We start from the raw sequence: 18,790 nt of genomic DNA on the forward strand, positions 1-18,790 counted from the left end.
GTCAATTTTCCGCCCCTATTAGGCCACCCGAGGCATTGAAATAACTGGCTGGCTAATTTTTGTTGAATATAAAATAATAATGACGCAAAACTTGATTAGGTACCCTGGCGCGTCCATTCCCCATTTTTTTTAACAAACTGCCCATAAAACAACAAGTAATATTTATAGAAATATTTTATTAAGTCGAACGGTTAGAAAATAAGTTTATAAATTTTTAAAAGTTATAGTTGTTGGTCGTTGTGCTTATTGTTCTTAGTTATTTTGTTAAATGACATTAAAGATGTGCTCAGAGCTCGTCTATCGTCTATCATCCCAATAAATGTGTGCAATACTAAATAACGCGTAGTAGGTATATGCCTATATTAGTTATATCATCGTTTTTTTGGAAGACTCAATCTAATCTCAAAATTGCTGTAATTTTCAACTCCTTTGCGTTTTCTCATTCTCTAGCAGTGGTCTGTAATTTCACACCATTATTACATTACCTTACCTTCGACAACTTATTTCAGTCCTTTGTCGATTTGTATAATTCCATTTTAGTTTTTTTTATTCCCTTGTAATATTTTGTCATTCCCTTGGTAGCTAAATTATAATTAATGTATAAGTGTAATAAATACGCCAAGTGATGCCTATTATTGATAGGCTTGAAATTAAACTAGGAATATTTTTTTTTAATTTGGTTAAAAAATGTATGATTATTTAAAAATCGCTAGAGTGATGATTTGAATAATCCGATTCTAACAAAAGGATCCAGCAGTTACTTAATTCGTTTAGTTTGGCTTTCGAAAAAGCAGTCAGTGTCGCTTTTCGAGTTACTCGTCAATTTTAGAGGTTATAAAGTCGCTTTACATATTTCTTACATGCCACGGCACAACCACGACGTGCTTTTGCAGGCAAAAAAAATAAATCTCACCACATTATTTTATTTAGGGTGGACATGACGATTGACGGCGCTGTTCGCGTGACCAACGCCAAGAACAACATCATACTGGCGCTGTCGCGATCGGGAGCGGCCGCAGCGCTCATCCACCCCAACGGACGAGTCTACCACTACGGCTCTCGCGTCGAGATACAGGCCTCTCACCTGCAGGGCAACAACAAGTCAGTCAAGTATTTACAACATCAGTGCCCTGTTTATCAAAAGCTTGTAACTTGTAATACTAGCGGATGTCACTATTTGACAGCTTTTGTTAGAAAGGAACTTCCACTTGTATTATAAGTTACAAGCTTTTGATAGACAGGGCACAGGTTTAATGTTGTAAATAGCTAGGTTCAGGCCCTGTAGTGAGTACTGACGCCATCACGATCGGGCCGGGCTAAGTCGTTCAATCTTAGGCGTTCACATATCTCAACTGAGCCGTTTGTAAACAACGGCTGGAGCTTCAACAAGTGGGTAAGAGACTGTCAATTTTACGTGTCACTGCAGCGCTATCGGTATCTAAAATCCACAGATTAACTGTAAGTCCCTGCCGGTTTTCAAACTACGTTGCAAAGCTTATTTAGTGGACCTCCAAAAGGAAGTAACGTAAACTTTTGGTTGAGTGACCTACTCAATAGATAGGTGAGGGTCAGGATGACAGGACCACGACAGCTATTTATTGTTACTACTTACTCCACGATTCAGTACCTATTTGGTACTATTTAGTACCTGACATCAAATAATTGGTACCTCGCTAAAAATCGAGAAATATTGAAAATAAAGTGGTCAGCCATTCTGACGTCAGGTTGACATAGTGCACTGCCTTATGGGAATATAGTTCAGATCCGGAAACCGCTACCAAATTTTAATATGCTGTTGGGCATGGTACTGGGTCTCCAAAACTGCCGGGAGACAGCGGCGCCGGCCATCTACTTCAGCGGAATGACGTCATCAAAATGACTCCCGCCTCGTTGCGAATATTGCATTTTGCACCTAAACTATGCATTGCACATACACGTGTGGGGTATTAAACGAAAGCCAATGAAATATTATATATTTCACTATGTACCAAAATATACAATAGTTTGAGAAATTTATAAATAAATCAAAATGATGAAAAAAAAAACGATTATTTGGGTTTTTCAACCAAACCAAAAGTCGGACGTTAAAGCAATGTACTACAAAATTAAAGCTGATGTCTCAAGCCATACACTGATATCAAAATAATCAAAATCAGACCAAAATTGTGAAAATTATGCATCCAAATGTAGGTATTTGCTAGAACAAAAGTATGAAAGTTAAAAAAATCGAAATTGGTCATTTTCAGGATAATCCGCATAATCTTCTAGTATGTTATTAGCAATATAAAAAGGATCATAAAACTGCTGGGAGACAATCTCTATAGTGCCCGAGTGACAAATAATGGCGTCATACATGTGACCGCTGCGGAAATTTGCATAATCTAAATTATAACTATACCATGAGTCATACATACACGTGTGCTATATCAAACGAAAGGTTATTAAATATATTATGATTCTTTAATACATTATTTATAAAAACAATATATATTTTATGAGCTACAAACAAAGAAAAAGCACTTTTTTTGAGAAAAGTTCATGTATATATATTTTATAGCTCAACTAAAAACGTTATAACAATATCACAGCTTAAATTTTTAATTTCCGATAAAAACTGTGGAAGTTGTACAAAAAAAAACTAAAGCGCGCCAACAATTCTACCTTAAGAGCCAACAGGAGTGGTCATTTCTCCATACAAACGTACTCGACTGTTTCCTCCCTGGTTTTTGAAGCTAGAGGAATGATTTTTTCAACACAGATTAATATTGTCAATATCTGTGTCGGTGTGTTTTGCTTTTTTTGATATTTTTGTTTTTTAAGGCGCTAGAGCCCTTCAAACATGGCCAAAAATGGCCTCACTGACTATGCCGCAATGAGAGGCGTGGTATTCAAAACTGGTATCAATTAGCCAAAAAATCAAAACAGTCCGACACAGACAATTTCATAATCATTTAGATTTCCAAATTTGGTTACGATTGCTTAAGTTTTGGAGGAGGAAACAGTCGAGTACGAAACCTCGATTTTTGAGATTTTTACGCAGGATTTTTCGCCTAAGCTGCAGTTGTCCTTATCGCACTAATTTTAGGGGCGGGGTCAAATTTCTAAATACGTACACGGACAGAAAAGTGATGGGCAATAGTCGACATTGAAAGTCGATAATCTAGTGATGTGATAAGTTATCGATAAACCATAACAAAGTCGCGATTTGCCTCTTAGTAGGCGAAGTAAGTAAAGTGAGTATGCACTTTGGCCTCAGGGGATATCGTTTAACACTATTTATTATTCCTTGGTTCATACAAAGCTGAGCTGACGCACTAGCTACGAGATTAAGTCCTGGCTACCCCCCAAAAAGGGAGGGGATAAGTCGGCTTCTGCGGTCCAGTTTGCCTCTATTTCTACCTATCTCTTGATATGAGATCAAATTTGGTATAAATTTTGTGTAAATTAGGGACGAATAATTTATTTTAGAAATAATAGTTTCACATTTTCATACACAAATCTGAATATACGAACGAAAAATTAAAACTATATATAATTTTTGGTCACAGATTTGCTCTTTAGAAGCAAATTGTGGTGATTTGCACTAAAAATTAATTACACAATTTAGTTTATTCATTCTTTATTTAGAAAAGTATCAGTTCTAAGTACGTATTATTATATTGCTTTATATTTTACAATTTTCACTATTATTCAAAAATTTATTTTAAACAAAGTATTAATTTTATTGAAACTTTTGTGACGTGATCTCATGAAAGGGGCTCCACGAGGCGAAATACTTTTTACGCCAATTTTTTTTTTTTTTTTAATTTACAACAAAGACGAAAGTTCGAAAAAAATGTGGTTACTTAATAATTGCCTAACTTGTTGAAAAAATTACTTTACATAATATCAATTTATAACCGTAGTATATTCCATGATATGTTTTAAATACACCATATTATTTCCTAATTTTTAAAAGAATATTTAATACCTTTAAAATAATATCTGTCTGTCTGTCTGTCTGTCAATCTGCCTGTCCGTCTGTCACCAGGCTGTATCTCGTGAACCGTGATAGCTAAAAAGTTGCAATATTTACGGATGATGTATTTCTGTTGCCGCTATAACAACAAATACTAAAAACAGAATAAAATATTTTTTTAAGTGGGGCTCCCAAACAACAAACGGGATTTTTTGCCGTTTTTTGCGTAATGGTACGGAACCGACTCGCACTTGGCCGTTTTTTGTTAATAGCTTTGAACTTTTTTTATGTGGGAATAAACGCTTCGAATACATTTTTCTAGACATCATTCTGAATCCAATGAGGTATCATACGTATTTTTAGGAGTTAGTATCTCTATTAGTGGCAGCCGTACAAGCCCAATTTCAAAGAAAAACCGCAAATCGATGTACAGGTTAGCCGTTTGGCACACGCATACTAAGAGGTCAAAACAAAATTTTTGACCCGCAGTTTCTAAAAAAAATCCCTTAGGAGGGGTATGCTGAAACATTTTTTTTGTATGAAAAAAAAAACATATTTTTTTTCCAAAAACCTATCGTGTGTGGTATCATACGAAAGGGCTTTTTGAGGCGATTCTAAAATTATACCACATCATTACATTTTAGCCATTTTTTTGTAAATTAAAACAAATAGAATTTTCAAAACACACAAAGTTTGGGGTCAAGTTAAAGGGTTAAGTAGAACTGTGTCACTTTGTATTGAAAAAAAAAACTAAATAAATTTTTTATTGCTTTTTTGGGGTTACATATGAGGATATCACGTATCATTTGTACAAAAAAAATTAGCCATATCGTATCTGGAGGAGCCCAAACTTGGTATGTTTTGAAAATTCTTTTTCTTTCAATTTAAGAAAAAACCGGCCAAGTGCGAATCGGAATCGGGCGCCGAGGGTTCCGTACATTACATAATTTAAACAATGTATTTTTATGTGAAACGTGAGTGAAAGGTAAATTGCGGTTTACGATTTATAACGTATTAAAAAAAAACTACTAACTAGATCTCGTTCAAACCAGTTCTCGGTAAAAGTTGGCAAGGTAATGTACATCATATATTTTTTCAGTTTTATCATTCTCTTATTTTAGAAGTTAGAGGGGGGGTTACACATTTTACCACTTTGGAAGTGTCTCTCGGTCTCGCGCAAACTATTCAGTTTAGAAAAAAAATATATGAGAAACCTCAATATCATTTTTGAAGACCTATCCATAGATACCACACACGTATGGGTTTGATGAAAAAAAAAAATTTTTTTGGGTTTCAGTTGTATGGGGAACCCCTAAAATTTTTTTTTTCCTATTTTTGAGTGAAAATCTTAATGCGGTTCACAGAATACATCTACTTACCAAGTTTCAACAGTTCTTATAGTTTCGGAAAGAAGTGGCTGTGACATACGGACGGACGACAGACAGACAGACATGACGAATCCATAAGGGTTCCGTTTTTTGCCATTTGGCTACGGAACCCTAAAAATGGCTAAAATGCAATGATGTGGTATATTTTCAGAATCGCTTCAAAAAGCCCTTTCGTATGATAGATGAGAAGTATACGATAGGTTTAAAAAAAAAAAAATTTTATACAAAAAAAGGTTTCAGCACTCCCCTCCTAAGGGAATTTTTTTTAGGAACTGCGGGTCAAAATTTTTGTTTTGACTAGTATATACGTGTACCAAACGGCTAACCTGTACATCAATTTGCGGTTTTTTTATGCGAACAGCTTACACTATTTTTTTCACCACCTTGAACCTTTTGTAGACTAGACTATTGTCCCAAAATATTGGGCGACGACCGGTCGTCTGGCCTAGGAGGTAGTGACCCTGCCTGTGAAGCCGATGGTCCTGGGTTCGATGATATGATATGATGAGCACAGATATTTGTTCCTGAGTCATGGGTGTTTTCTATTTGTATTTAAGTATTTATATATTATGTATATCGTTGTCTGAGTACCCATAACACAAGCCTCCTTGGGCTTACCGTGGGACTTAGTCAATCTGTGTAAGAATGTCCTATAATATTGATTTAATATTTATTATTATTTATTTATTTATTGGGTTTCATATTTATTCCGATCAGAATTAGGAGCTCTTCAAATTATACCTATTTTTATCAAAATCTGACACATAAATAAAAAAACGGACCATCAATAAAACTGTATAATTACATCAAAGTAAGAAATATCACATGTCACATGTTTATTTATTATGATAATTTTATCTAACCTGAGGCTTTCTTTTTTTCTATTCAACGGAGCCGGAGAGCGGCAAATTTGTTTTTCAAGACGCTTGCTCGAAAAGATCTTATTTCATGCAGGTGTACTGAAGGGAAAAGGCCTATATTGTTCCCGCGGGAGTTATAGCTTTCTTTTTTAATTAGGTATGTCACTAATTCATACGAACCAAGTAAGTTATAAGTAAAATACTTTGTTTAAAATCAAGGTATAAGGGAGTTTTACTTTTAAAATACTCACGACTATAATTTAATATTTTTGTTTATCATATTTAAAAATATTTAATTGGATTAATTTAACAGCCGTTATCTTGTATGTTTTTATACAACAATGTTTTCTTGTATGTCCATGTTATGTTATGTTTTTTTACTATTCTGTAACTCGAAATGTTAATTAGATTGCAGGTTGTAGAAGGATATTGAATTTAGTTACTAAAAACGCGAGCGGCGTGAGGCCGGCGAGGAGCGCAAATAACGTGCGCGTCGGTGTGCGTGCACCACACACACTGGGATAGTCCCTCGGTACGCGGTACCGCCCCCGTCAGCGCGACGACGATATTCTCTTTCAAATCTCAAAATTGAGTTTGGTCTCGGCTCCTGTTGGCTCTTAATGCGCTCATATTATGCAAAGAATAGTCCTAATTATCGGGTATTCAATGAAACAACATTACATAAAATACTTGAAAACGACATTTTGGAGTGGAATCATAATTTATAAAATGAATAAAAAAAAAAGTTTAAAAAAAATAAAAGAAATATTGACAGAAGCAAGTACAAAATAGGTGTTGAAGTCCCTGACTTCTAAGCTAGGTAAAAAAAAACCTGTTACAGAAGTCAGTGTCTTCTCCCAGACAATAGAAATAGGCAGAATTTGCTGTCTACGTGTGATGTATTGTTTACATGGGACTACTGAACTGATTTTGATAAATGAGGCGTCAAATTCATTCGCCTTTGTAGCCCAGGTGCACAAAACTTAAATTTTAACCGACTTTCAAAGGAGGAGATTAGGTACGAAAAGAAACTGTTTTGCTTATTTACCTAACAATTTCAATTTATAAATTATAATTCCACGTCAAAATATCGTTTTCATGTGTTTTATGTAATGTTCTTTCATTTAATACCCGATAATTAGGACTATTCTTTGCATAATATGAGCGCATTAAGGTAGAATTGTTGGCGCGCTTTAGTTTTTTTTGTACAACTTCCACAGTTTTTATCGGAAATTAAAAATTTAAGCTGTGACGTATAGTTGAATAACTGGTTTCTTTTGTATTAGACGCAACATTGTTATAACGTTTTTAGTTGAGCTATAAAATATATATACACGAACTTTTCTCAAAAAAAGTGCTTTTTCTTTTTTTGTAGCTCCTCAAATATACATTGTTTTTATAAATAATGTATTAAATAATCATAATATATTTAATAACCTTTCGTTTGATATAGCACACGTGTATGTATGACTCATGGTATAGTTATAATTTAGATTATGCAAATTTCGGCAGCGGTCACATGTATGACGCCATTATTTGTCACTCCGGCACTATAGAGATTGTCTCCCGGCAGTTTTATGATCCTTTTTATATTGCTAATAACATACTAGAAGCTTATGCGGATTATCCTGAAAATGACCAATTTCGATTTTTTTAACTTTCATGTCATTTGGATGCATAATTTTCACATTTTTGGTCTGATTTTGATTATTTTGATATCAGTGTATGGCTTGAAACATCAGCTTTAATTTTGTAGTACATTGTTTTAACGTCCGACTTTTGGTTTGGTTGAAAAACCCAAATAATCGAATTTTTTTTTCATCATTTTGATTTATTTATAAATTTCTCTTAAACTATTGTATATTTTGGTACATAGTGTATTAGTGAAATATATAATATTTTATTGGCTTTCGCTTAATACCCCACACGTGTATGTGCAATGCATAGTTTGGGTGCAAAATGCAATATTCGCAACGAGGCGGGAGTCATTATGATGACGTCATTCCGCTGAAGTAGATGGCCGGCGCCGCTGTCTCCCGGCAGTTTTGGAGACCCAGTGTCATGCCCAACTGCATACTAAAATTTGGTAGCGGTTTCCGGATCTGAACTATCTCTTCGACCGTTTCCCATAAGGCATAGTACTAACAGGACCAAGTCTTGGCAAAGATTTAGTATTACCTAATTAGTACCTGACATGAACACTTTTTTTATTTTATTTCGACAAAAAGTTATAGTGATAATAAACTTTGCATGTGCACAGTGGTGCAGCCAGTCAATGTAAAGCGGGCCCAAAAATAAGTTCAAAAGTTAATATTTTTAGCTTAAACATTTACAAGGCGTTAATAGTTGTGTAATGAATCCAAAAATGAACCACGAGCGTAGCGAGTGGTTTGAATAGTGGAATCATGAGCATTGCGAGGGTTTCAAGGCACGAGGTTAAACAAACGAGGTCGAAACGTCGGAGGTAAATTTAAAACTTATTTTACGCGATTAAGTCCCGTCGTTGTAAATAATAACGAGGTTAAACAATTTTTCTACCAATATAACGAGCCTATAAAGTGTCCCACTGCTGGGCGAAGGCCTCCCCCCTAGACTTCCAATCTTCCTGATTAACTGCAGCATCCGTCCAGTTGCTGACAAACGCGTCCAGGTCGTCTCGCCATCTCCGCTTAGACCGACCATGGCGGCGTTTACATTGTGGCACCCACTCCGTGGCTAGTTTAGCCCACATCTGTGGGTGCATACGTCGTACATGGCCTGCCTAGTCCCACTTTAGCCTGGCGGTTTTGACCCCAACGACGACGATGCCTGTTTTGGTGCGCAACGTAGTGTTTCGGATCCGGTCAATACTTTTCACCCCAAGCACGTTGCGCTCCTTTGGCAAACCTTCAGTTTGGTCTTTTGTAATTCGGTGAGTACGTTTGAGCACCGTAAGTGAGGATTGGCAATATGCACATGTGGACGAGTCTCCGCTTAAATATTGCAGAAAAGAAATTGAAGAAATTATCCTAAATATTGCAGAAAAAATATAACCATGCTCTGTCTTGTAAACTTTCCTTTTTAATAAAAAATAAACAGTTCTGAATTTAATTTGCAATTTAACCACCTTTATGTGTGTTTAATGTGTTTATTATACTTAAAGTATCAATGAAATTATATTAAAGAAACCTACTTTTAATTAAAAAAATAGTTGAAATCGATCCACGTAATCTACCTATAAATATATAATAAAAGAAGAAACTGACTGACTGACATATCAACACACAGCCCAAACCGCTGGTTCTAGAGATTCCAAATTTGTCACGTAGGTTTCTTATAAGGTCCAGGGGTGCACTAAAAAAGGATTTCTCAAAATTAACCCCCCATGGGGGTGAAATGAGGGGCCAAAGTTTGTATGAGGAACTTAACTATTTAACTATTTCATTCGAAACTTCACAGGAGTATTCCTAACGATAAATGAATAAACACGTGTTACAGGTTTTTTGAAAATTCAATCCCTAAAAGGGGGAAATGTTGTGACAAAGTCTGAAATCAACATGGGTATTGTTTCTATGGTTTATCGGGTCGCTAATTACGAAAACAACAACGATTTTAAAATCCAACGTAACGGTCGTGAAAAACCATCTCCCCTGTTGGGGTGCAATGGGGTTTAAATGTCTAAATATCAATATGGGTGTCGTTTTTATGGTTTTTGAACGTTAATTACGAAAATGGCATCGATTTTGAAATTGAATAATGTGGTCATGAAAATTCTTGAAAGTACTCGTATTTGTGCCAAATTGCAATTCAAACGGTCCAGTAGTTTCGGAGCAAATCGGGTGTAACAGACGGACCGACAGACAGCCACACGTGATCCTATAAGGGTTCTAATTTGGCTTTTGAGTTATGGAGACCCGCGTTATCCTAATAGATTTTTAAATTTGTATTTGGTGCCATCTCGATCGTCGTCAATCGGTACCTAGGTGAGTGCGGGCGGCGCGGCGGGACGGACGGGGCGGGAGTAGTAAGGCATCGGGAAACTTCCTGCATCCGTAATGTGTACATTCAAGGTGCTACAAGAAGGTGGTTATTCTGTTTGCTTCTTATAAGTTTAGGTTTCCATTCTAAGTAAAATGCAAAACATCGTAAGTACCTACATACTAGAGCGGTACTGTCATAGTAAATTTTGTAACCCCAGTAAATTCACTGCCATCTGTCGACACACTTTAAAACTAAAAATAAATATTTATAAAAATACGATAAAATGTATTTAGATATGGATAAATGTTTTTTTTTATTTGCATTAATTATTTTTATGATTTTGACCCATGTTCTTTCACTGATATGCGTTAAAATTATAAATAACAAACGAAACCGTCAACGCCCTCTATACGAGTGTAGGCCAAAACTAGTGGCGCCCTCTGATCGAGAATCAAATTTTCGTGATTTTCGAGGCACATTTTTTCCTTAGACTGTATCCATCTATTACGGAGTTATATCTATCTGCTACATATATATAAATATATATATATATTCTACCTACGAACCATAAACCATAAAAACCATCTTTTGTAAGTGGTTATAAATTGAAATAAAACTATGAAAACGGATTATATCGCGTATATTGAATTTACAATACATCCCGACGTTTCGAACCCTTTACAGCGTTCGTGGTCAACGGGTGACTGAGGAAAAATTACAAAGTGCAAAAATACCCACATACTAAAATAATGAACAATCATAGACTACAAACTTTAAGGCTGGTTGTACATGCAAAATCGGTTCATAAGGCTAGTTATACACTACAATTATTTTCAAGTAAAGATATATAGGTATATATACGCGATAAAAACTACGCCGGCTCCAACCCTACACCACGGACCCGAGAAGATTTAATTCCCTCCTAAATTGTAGGAGGGTATCCCAATATGGGACCGGCAACAAACTCGGCGGGACACATCTTTTCTAAACATCAGAATGTCCAGCATCATCCAACACTAAGGTCTCACAGTCTTATGTCTCGCTTGCTCCTTTATCAGATGGACTACAGGATCCCAAGCTGGTGGTAGAGAAAAGCCATCTTCCCTATTAAAGTTTGGATATTTCTTAATCTCAATGGCCTCGCGCCATATAGCCAATAAAGCCAATCACTCAATCAAGTTTGATAAGCCTCTGGTTCTTCCATGACATGCTCACAGATTGCAGACCTATTGTGAGCATGTCATGGATAAAGCCAATCACTCAATCAAGTTTGATAAGCCTCTGGTTCTTGCCAAGGAGAAGCGTTACATACCCAGAATGCTGCGCGAGGCCATTGAGATTAAGAAATATCCAAACTTTAATAGGGAAGATGGCTTTTCTCTACCACCATCTTGGGATCCTGTAGTCCATCTGATAAAGGAGCAAGCGAGACATAGACTGTGAGACCTTAGTGTTGGATGATGCTGGACATTCTGATGTTTTGAAAAGATGTGTCCCGCCGAGTTTGTTGCCGGTCCCATATTGGGATACCCTCCTACAATTTAGGAGGGAATTAAATCTTCTCGGGTCCGTGGTGTAGGGTTGGAGCCGGCGTAGTTTTTATCGCGTATATATATATATATATATCTTTACTTGAATATAATTGCAGTGTATAACTAGCCTTATGAACCGATTTTGCATGTACAACCAGCCTTAAAGTTTGTAGTCTATGATTGTTCATTATTTTAGTATGTGGGTATTTTTGCACTTTGTAATTTTTCCTCAGTTACCCGTTGACCACGAACGCTGTAAAGGGTTCGAAACGTCGGGATGTATTATAAATTCAATATACGCGATATAATCCGTTTTCATAGTTTTATTTCATGAGTAACTATCGCGGTAACCGAAGACAATGGTTATAAATTATTTTTGTCTGAAAATCTTAATGGGGTTCACAGAATACATCTACTTACCAAGTTTTAACAGTATTATTCTTATAGTTTCAGAGAAAAGTGGCTGTGACATACGGACGGACGGACGGACGGACGGACGGACGGACAGACAGACAGACAGACATGACGAATCTATAAGGGTTCCGTTTTTTGCCATTTGGCTACGGAACCCTAAAAATGGGTAAAATTTTAGATTAATTGCTTTTGAAAAATAAAACCCCTTTTTGTCTACTTTTATTACAAATATGTATACGTTTTCACCCTATTTAAATATTTTGTTATTCAGAATAAGATTTTAAATGTTGACTTATTTCTGGACCATTCTGTGTAATAGTGCGGCGGTTTTTGGCCTAGAAGTCTTCTGGAAATCGATTTTCGCTCATGTCGTCGCAGACATGGACATATTTGGTATCAGTGCATTCAGTGTGATGTCCTGAATACAAATATATGAGATGACAAGCGCGAAAGTGGTGGGGGTAGATGCTGTGACGTCAAAAAGTCGGTGCAGTCTTTTACTTTTTTTTTTATCATACCTATAACTTGTGGTGACCAGGCGACCAGACGAGTCAGACGATTAACTCCCTAAAAATATATATAAGTATATATGTATATAATGATGAATTTCAGATACGCGAAGATGTGGTACAAGGGCGTTTCGTTCACGGCGGAGCAGTGCGCGCTGGTGTACCTGGTGGACGCAGCCGGCACGCGTACCACCACCGACACCTTCCTCGACATGAGCCAAGACTTCACTCTCAACGTGTTCTACAAGTACGTAACACGTGCGCGGTTCATACTATGTTCATAGCCATGCGGACGAAACTAACTATAGTTTCACTTTCACTCTCAGTGTCTTGGTCAAATTGGGGCCCATCTCGGGTCAAAGCCTTGTGGCATTTTTTACGCTTTGCCACATGCTATGCTATTTCAAATTAGTGAATTTGCTTTTGCTAAAGTGCATGCATGTTTTAACAATTATATGTATTTAGGTATAAGTATAGGTACCTATAATTTCTAGCACCTCGCCTGATTAGCTACTTCTGCTGCTGACAAAACAGTGTAGGTACTATCAATATTAAAACTCTGTAGTTGTTACTGTCTATCGCACTTACGAGTATGCTTAGTGCGGCAGAGCAGTGCGTTGGAGTTATTTTGTTGTTAACAATAATACACACGTAGCTACACTTGTATGGCCATTGTTATCACTTATCCATTAAACCGACATACTTACTTAGCATCTAATTGACACGGTTTGAAATGTGTGTCACTGGAATATAGTTAGTATGTATGTCCCCATGCAGCGAGTCACGGCACGGTCCATCGTACGTGAACGAGGCGCTGTCCCTGCTGGAGACAACGCAGTACTGGCTCACGGACGACGGCATCGACAACTGGATCATCAACAACGTGCGTGTCAGCCAGACCGCCGATGGGCTCGTCAGGCAAGTCACAGCTTTGCTAATAAAACCCTGAAACATCGACACGAAACACGGAAGGTCGCGAGTTGTAAACTCTTCGTCGCTCAATAGTTGTGATGTTTCTGGTTCGGAAAAATGCAAATTGAGGGTCAAGATGTTATATAATAACACAATCGTATTAAGTCTCACCTCGAAATCTTTCCAAAGATATGAAATTTGGTATGTATGTTAATTAAGTCTCTTTTTTCATGTCCACACTATTTGACATTTGGGGACCTCGAGGAATCGCAGCCATCTTGGAAAACGTGTACCATCCTGGAGAAATTTGCATTTTAATCTAAATATACGTTCTCTATGAAAACATGGTGTAAGGCAACATTAAAATTTATTAAATTCTACACAAAAAAGTCCTAGATAACTTTGCGGAAAAAATACATCTTGTTATAGAAAATAATAGCTGAATCCAGATTTAGCGCTTATACCCTTTCAGGGGATATTCTCTTAATATGAAACTTGGAGGAATATGAATTCCACTTTTGCCTATTCATTTGTACACGTTCTAATCCAATATCAACATTTTACTCGACTGCGACTTAAACAGAAAGTAGGGTTATCGGTTTAAATACTGAAAATCAGTACACCCTGTAGCTCAGGATACTGGACGGATTTTTTTAAATGACATATCGGTAGATTCCTCTTGCCCTTCACAACCTGTTTACACCTGTTTATTAAAGAAAACATAATACAGCCGCCTTGAATAGCCGCCGAATAGTAAATCATATGTTTACTTCTAGCGCCTAAACTATTGAGTGGATTTCAATAAAATAGACATCAGTAGATCCATAATTGGTACACGAGTGCTATGCAATACAAATTTACTAAAATAAATGGAGGAAAAATGTGTAAAACTTAAAAATGTGACTACAAAAACAGATTTTAGGTCTTAAATGGGGTTTAGTAGTACTAGTAGTAGTAAATCACTTAAAAATAGGGCTTACAAGTTACAAGGGAAGCTTACAAGTTTCCACACATTTTTTTTCGTGGTTGGGTAGATAATGTTTTTGTGTTCCAAAAATTGGTAAAAAAATTATACAAGTATTTTTTTCATCATCAGCATCATCATCATCATATATTTAAGAGTTATACTCTTGTCGGTGGAGCGATTTCCATAAGTGTCGGTCCTCTGCCTTCTCCTTGACAGCCTGATACGACACGACGTTGAGTTTTTCCTTTACTTGATCTATGTATGTTCTCCTTGGTCTCCCCCTCCGCCTCCTTGCCTCAACTCTCCCTTCAATTATGTTCTTGATCAATTCGTCGTGTCGTAGCAGGTGTCCAAGCATCTTTCCTCTTCTATTTTCTATGGTTCTCAACAAACTCCTCTTCTCTCCTACCATGCGTAAAACCTCTTCATTTGTTTTCTTCTCCGTCCAACTGAACTTTGCCATTCGACGCCAGCACCACATCTCAAAAGCCTCCAGCCTTTCCCTATCACGTTGCCTCATTGTCCACGTTTCGCTTCCGTATAGTGCTATACTCCAGATGTACACTTTTATGAGCCTCTTGCGTATATTGCCTGATATTCGGGCTTTAAATAGGCACTTTTTTGTGTTAAAAGCTTTTTTAGCCATCGCTATTCTGGTAGTAATATCTTGTGTACATCTGGAGTCACTAGTAATTATGCTGCCTAAATATTTAAATAATTTGACCTGTTCTGAGGTGCTATTATTTAAAATTATCGGGTTTTGTCTTTGGTCTTTATTTGAGGTATTTTTCGAAGTCTATTTTGAAGTTATAAGTATCTTAGTTTTGTTTATGTTAATTTTTAGGCTAAACTCGTCAAAAACTGTGTTCATTTCATTGAGTAATTCTTCAAGCTGCTTTGTTGTAGATGCCAGTGCAGCGATGTCGTCAGCAAAGCGAATAAACTGGATATTTTTCCATTAAATTTAACTCCTCCTTTACCAGACTCTACGAGTTTCCTGATAGCACACTATGAAAATATTAAAAATTAGTGGCGAAAGTGGACAACCTTGCCTTGCCCCTTGCTGGATTTTTGCTTTCCTCGTCTCTTCTCCTATTTGTATAGTAGCTTCTTGATTTTTATAGAGCTCAAGAATTATTTTACGGTCTTTATAGTCTAATCCAGCTTCTTTTAAAATTCTAAACATATTTTTCCAATTGACTTTGTCGAAGGCCTTTTCCAAATCTATAAATGCTATATACGTATTCTGATTTAAGTCCATTCTTCTATCTATAACCATTCGTAAGGCAATTATTGCCTCTCTTGTTCCTCTGTTTTGACGAAATCCGTATTGATCGGCGCTTAAATATTCCTCTGTTCTGGATCTTATTCGGTTTTGAATAATTTTTAATAATATTTTACTGGCCTGTGATATTAGGCTTAAGGTTCTATGTTCTTCACATCTTTGGGTATTTCTTTTTTTTGGTAAAGCAATTATTTTCGAAGTAAGGTAATCTGTAGGAATAGTTCCAGTATCGTACATTTGGGCAGTGATTTTATAAATTTCGTCTTTAAGCAGATCACAATTGGCGTATTTTATGAATTCTATATAAATCTTGTCATTTCCTGCAGCTTTTCCGGTTTGTAAATTATTCAGTGCATTATCAAATTCTCTCCTGATTATACTCGGGCCTAAAACATCCAAGTCTACTTCTTCTTCTCTTTCAATGTCGTCGTCATTTAACCCTTCGCCTTTGTATAATTCTTCTATATACGAGGGGTGGCTGGAAAGTAATCTTTGTCTATTACAATTAGAAAGTCACACTGGCCACTATGTTTTCCAAATGTCTGTTTATTCCTTTTTTAAATTTGCCGCCATTCATTTGTTTATTACGTTTTGCTTTGAATTGGCAGCATTAATTGGTGAATATGTCGGAAGAAAAAAGGAAAATGGTAAAAATTGAGCAACGTGCGGTTATTAAGTTCCTCACTCGGGAGGGTAATACTCCATCGCACATCCGAGAACGCATGTTGGCGGTGTTCGGTGACTCATGTCCTTCCGAATTTGTCGTAAAGTTTTGGTCGAAACAATTTAAAAATGGCCGCGAGAGCCTTGAAGACGATCATCGCTGCCGAAGGCCTGTTTCAGCGGTTACTGGTGAAAATGTGGCCCGTGTCAAAAAACTCATTATGGAAGACCGCCGTATTAAGCAGTGGGAGATTGCACGAGATATTGGCATTAGTAAAGAACTGGTGCACCAAATTATTCACGAACATTTGGGAATGTCCAAGGTCAGTGCTCGATGGGTTCCTAGAATGCTGACTCCGTTTGATAAAGAGCGACGTGTCGAGTGCTGCAACGCGTTTTTAGAAATGAGCAAAGGTATGGAGGAAGAAATTGTTTCTAAAATAGTGACTTGTGACGAAACCTGGATTCGCCAATGGGATCCTGAAAGTAAACAGGAGTCCATGTAATGGATATTTAAGGGTGAGAAGCCTCCTCGCAAGTTTAAGGTTCGGGTTCGGGTTCAGGCAAACTGATGGCGACAATTTTTTGGGATGCCGAGGGGATTTTATTAATAGATTATATACCAAAAAATACTACGATGAATGGTACATATTATGCAAACTTATTATATCAGCTCCGAGAAAAAATAAAACAGACACGACGAGGCAAACTTGCCAAAGGAATTCTTATATTGCACGACAACGCCCCCGTGCACACCGCTCAAGTTGTGAAGGCAGCTATGAAAGCAAACGGCTACGACCAGCTGGATCACCCACCTTATAGCCCAGATTTAGCCCCCTGCGACTTCTTTTTGTTCAGGCTTTTAAAAAAAGACCTAAGAGGGCGGCGATTTTTGACCGATGAAGACATGAAGTCTGCAGTAAACGAGCATTTTGACAGCAAAACAAAAGAATATTATTTTAACGGTCTAATGTCACTTTATGACAAATGCAATAAGTGCATTTCTCTTACAGGAGACTATATAGAAAAATAAAAAAACTAGCCACGACAGTTTTTTACTTCATACTTAGGTAGATTACTTTCCAGCCACCCCTCGTACCTTTTCCAGCGTTCTGCTACTTCTTTATTATCTAGTAACATATTACCCGTTTCATCTAGTATAACAGTACTCTTTGTTTTGTAGTTTCTTTCTAATTGTCGTATAATACTATAGGCTTGGTTCATACTACCTTTTCTCATGAAGTCTTCTATCTTATCACAGTTATTAACTATTTCTCTCTCTTTTGCGTCTCTGCACATCGTAGTTATTCTATTTGTAAGTTTCCTATAATTATATAAGCTTTCACTATCCGTCTTATTTTTGTATTTTCTTCTCTCTATCATTAAGTCAATTATTTCCTTAGTAAGCCATTCTTTCCTCGGTGAAATCTTTTCTTTTTCTAAGCATTCTTCCGCAGTATTTATAATTATGTCACGAATATTATTCCATCTTAATTCTATATTAATATCATGTTCATTATTATATATGTTGTTTTTATATACTTCTAATTTATTACCTATTTTATTACTATATTGCACTTTGCCATCACTGTTCTTATCTTTAAGTTTGATGAGATCCACAATCTTTGGTTTTCTTTTTCGTTTATTCTTCCTTACTTCTAAGTTATATGTCGTTATCAGCAGATTATGGTCGGTATTTAAATCTGCTCCCGGTAGTGTTTTACATAATTGCACTTGAGATCGATATTTGTTTTTACATAATATGTAATCTATCTGATATCTGCCAATGTCTCCTGGCATTTTACATGTATATAATCTACGTTTCGGTTGTTGGAATATTGTATTACTAATAAATAAATTATTTTTCTTACAAAATTGCACTAATCGGTCTCCCCTCTTGTTCCTTTTGCCTAATCCAAATTTTCCTACAATGTTATCCTCTATTCCTTCTCCTACTACCGCATTGAAATCTCCCATAATTATCAAATTGTCATTATCTTGCACTGCATCCAATATTGTGTCTATGTTATCGTACATTTTTTCAATTTCATCATCAGGATGACTCCCGGTTGGCATATAAACCTGTATCAAGATCAGTGGGTTGTGATTTTATTTTAACAGCTGTAATTCTGTCATTATAATGTATGGTGACCTGACTGACCCGTCTTAAAATAAAATTTTAGTAGATGATAAGTATAACCTTTTGACTTCTGAGCCCTATTTCTAGAAAAAGGCTTCGTTTTTGGGACATGGTGTTGTATAACTTTTTAGTGTGGAATTTAATAAGTTTTCGTTTCGCCATACACAGTATTCACATTAAACCCAAAAATTCCGAGAAAAAA

At 36.5% G+C, this 18,790-nt stretch overlaps 2 protein-coding genes across 2 annotated transcripts in view; one reads left to right on the top strand and one right to left on the bottom strand.

The window, feature by feature from the left end:
• LOC134754488 (uncharacterized) overlaps positions 1-18,790 on the top strand; it is a 43,610-nt gene that overhangs the window by 11,672 nt on the left and 13,148 nt on the right. The window contains exons 4-6 of the mRNA XM_063690822.1: positions 931-1,101; positions 12,725-12,868; positions 13,399-13,539. Coding sequence (XP_063546892.1) covers positions 931-1,101; positions 12,725-12,868; positions 13,399-13,539 — 456 coding nt within the window. The remainder of the gene's footprint in view (positions 1-930; positions 1,102-12,724; positions 12,869-13,398; positions 13,540-18,790) is intronic.
• LOC134754088 (uncharacterized) lies at positions 15,565-18,584 on the bottom strand. The gene is made up of 2 exons (XM_063690164.1): positions 17,548-18,584; positions 15,565-16,246 (listed from the first exon to the last, which is right to left on the bottom strand). The coding sequence occupies exons 1-2, from the start codon at positions 18,522-18,524 to the stop codon at positions 16,216-16,218; spliced, it is 1,008 nt and encodes a 335-aa protein (XP_063546234.1). The 5' UTR covers positions 18,525-18,584; the 3' UTR covers positions 15,565-16,215.

The sequence above is a fragment of the Cydia strobilella genome, chromosome Z (genome assembly GCF_947568885.1).
Source record: "Cydia strobilella chromosome Z, ilCydStro3.1, whole genome shotgun sequence".
In the NCBI taxonomy this organism is placed as follows: domain Eukaryota; kingdom Metazoa; phylum Arthropoda; class Insecta; order Lepidoptera; family Tortricidae; genus Cydia; species Cydia strobilella.

Excerpts from the sequence above, each read along its gene's own strand:
- LOC134754088 (XM_063690164.1), bottom strand. The coding sequence starts at position 18,524 with ATGCCAACCGGGAGTCATCCTGATGATGAAATTGAAAAAATGTACGAT. Across the intron at positions 16,247-17,547 it reads GTAGCAGAACGCTGGAAAAG|AAGAATTATACAAAGGCGAA; the intron begins GTACGAGGGGTG and ends CCTCGTATATAG.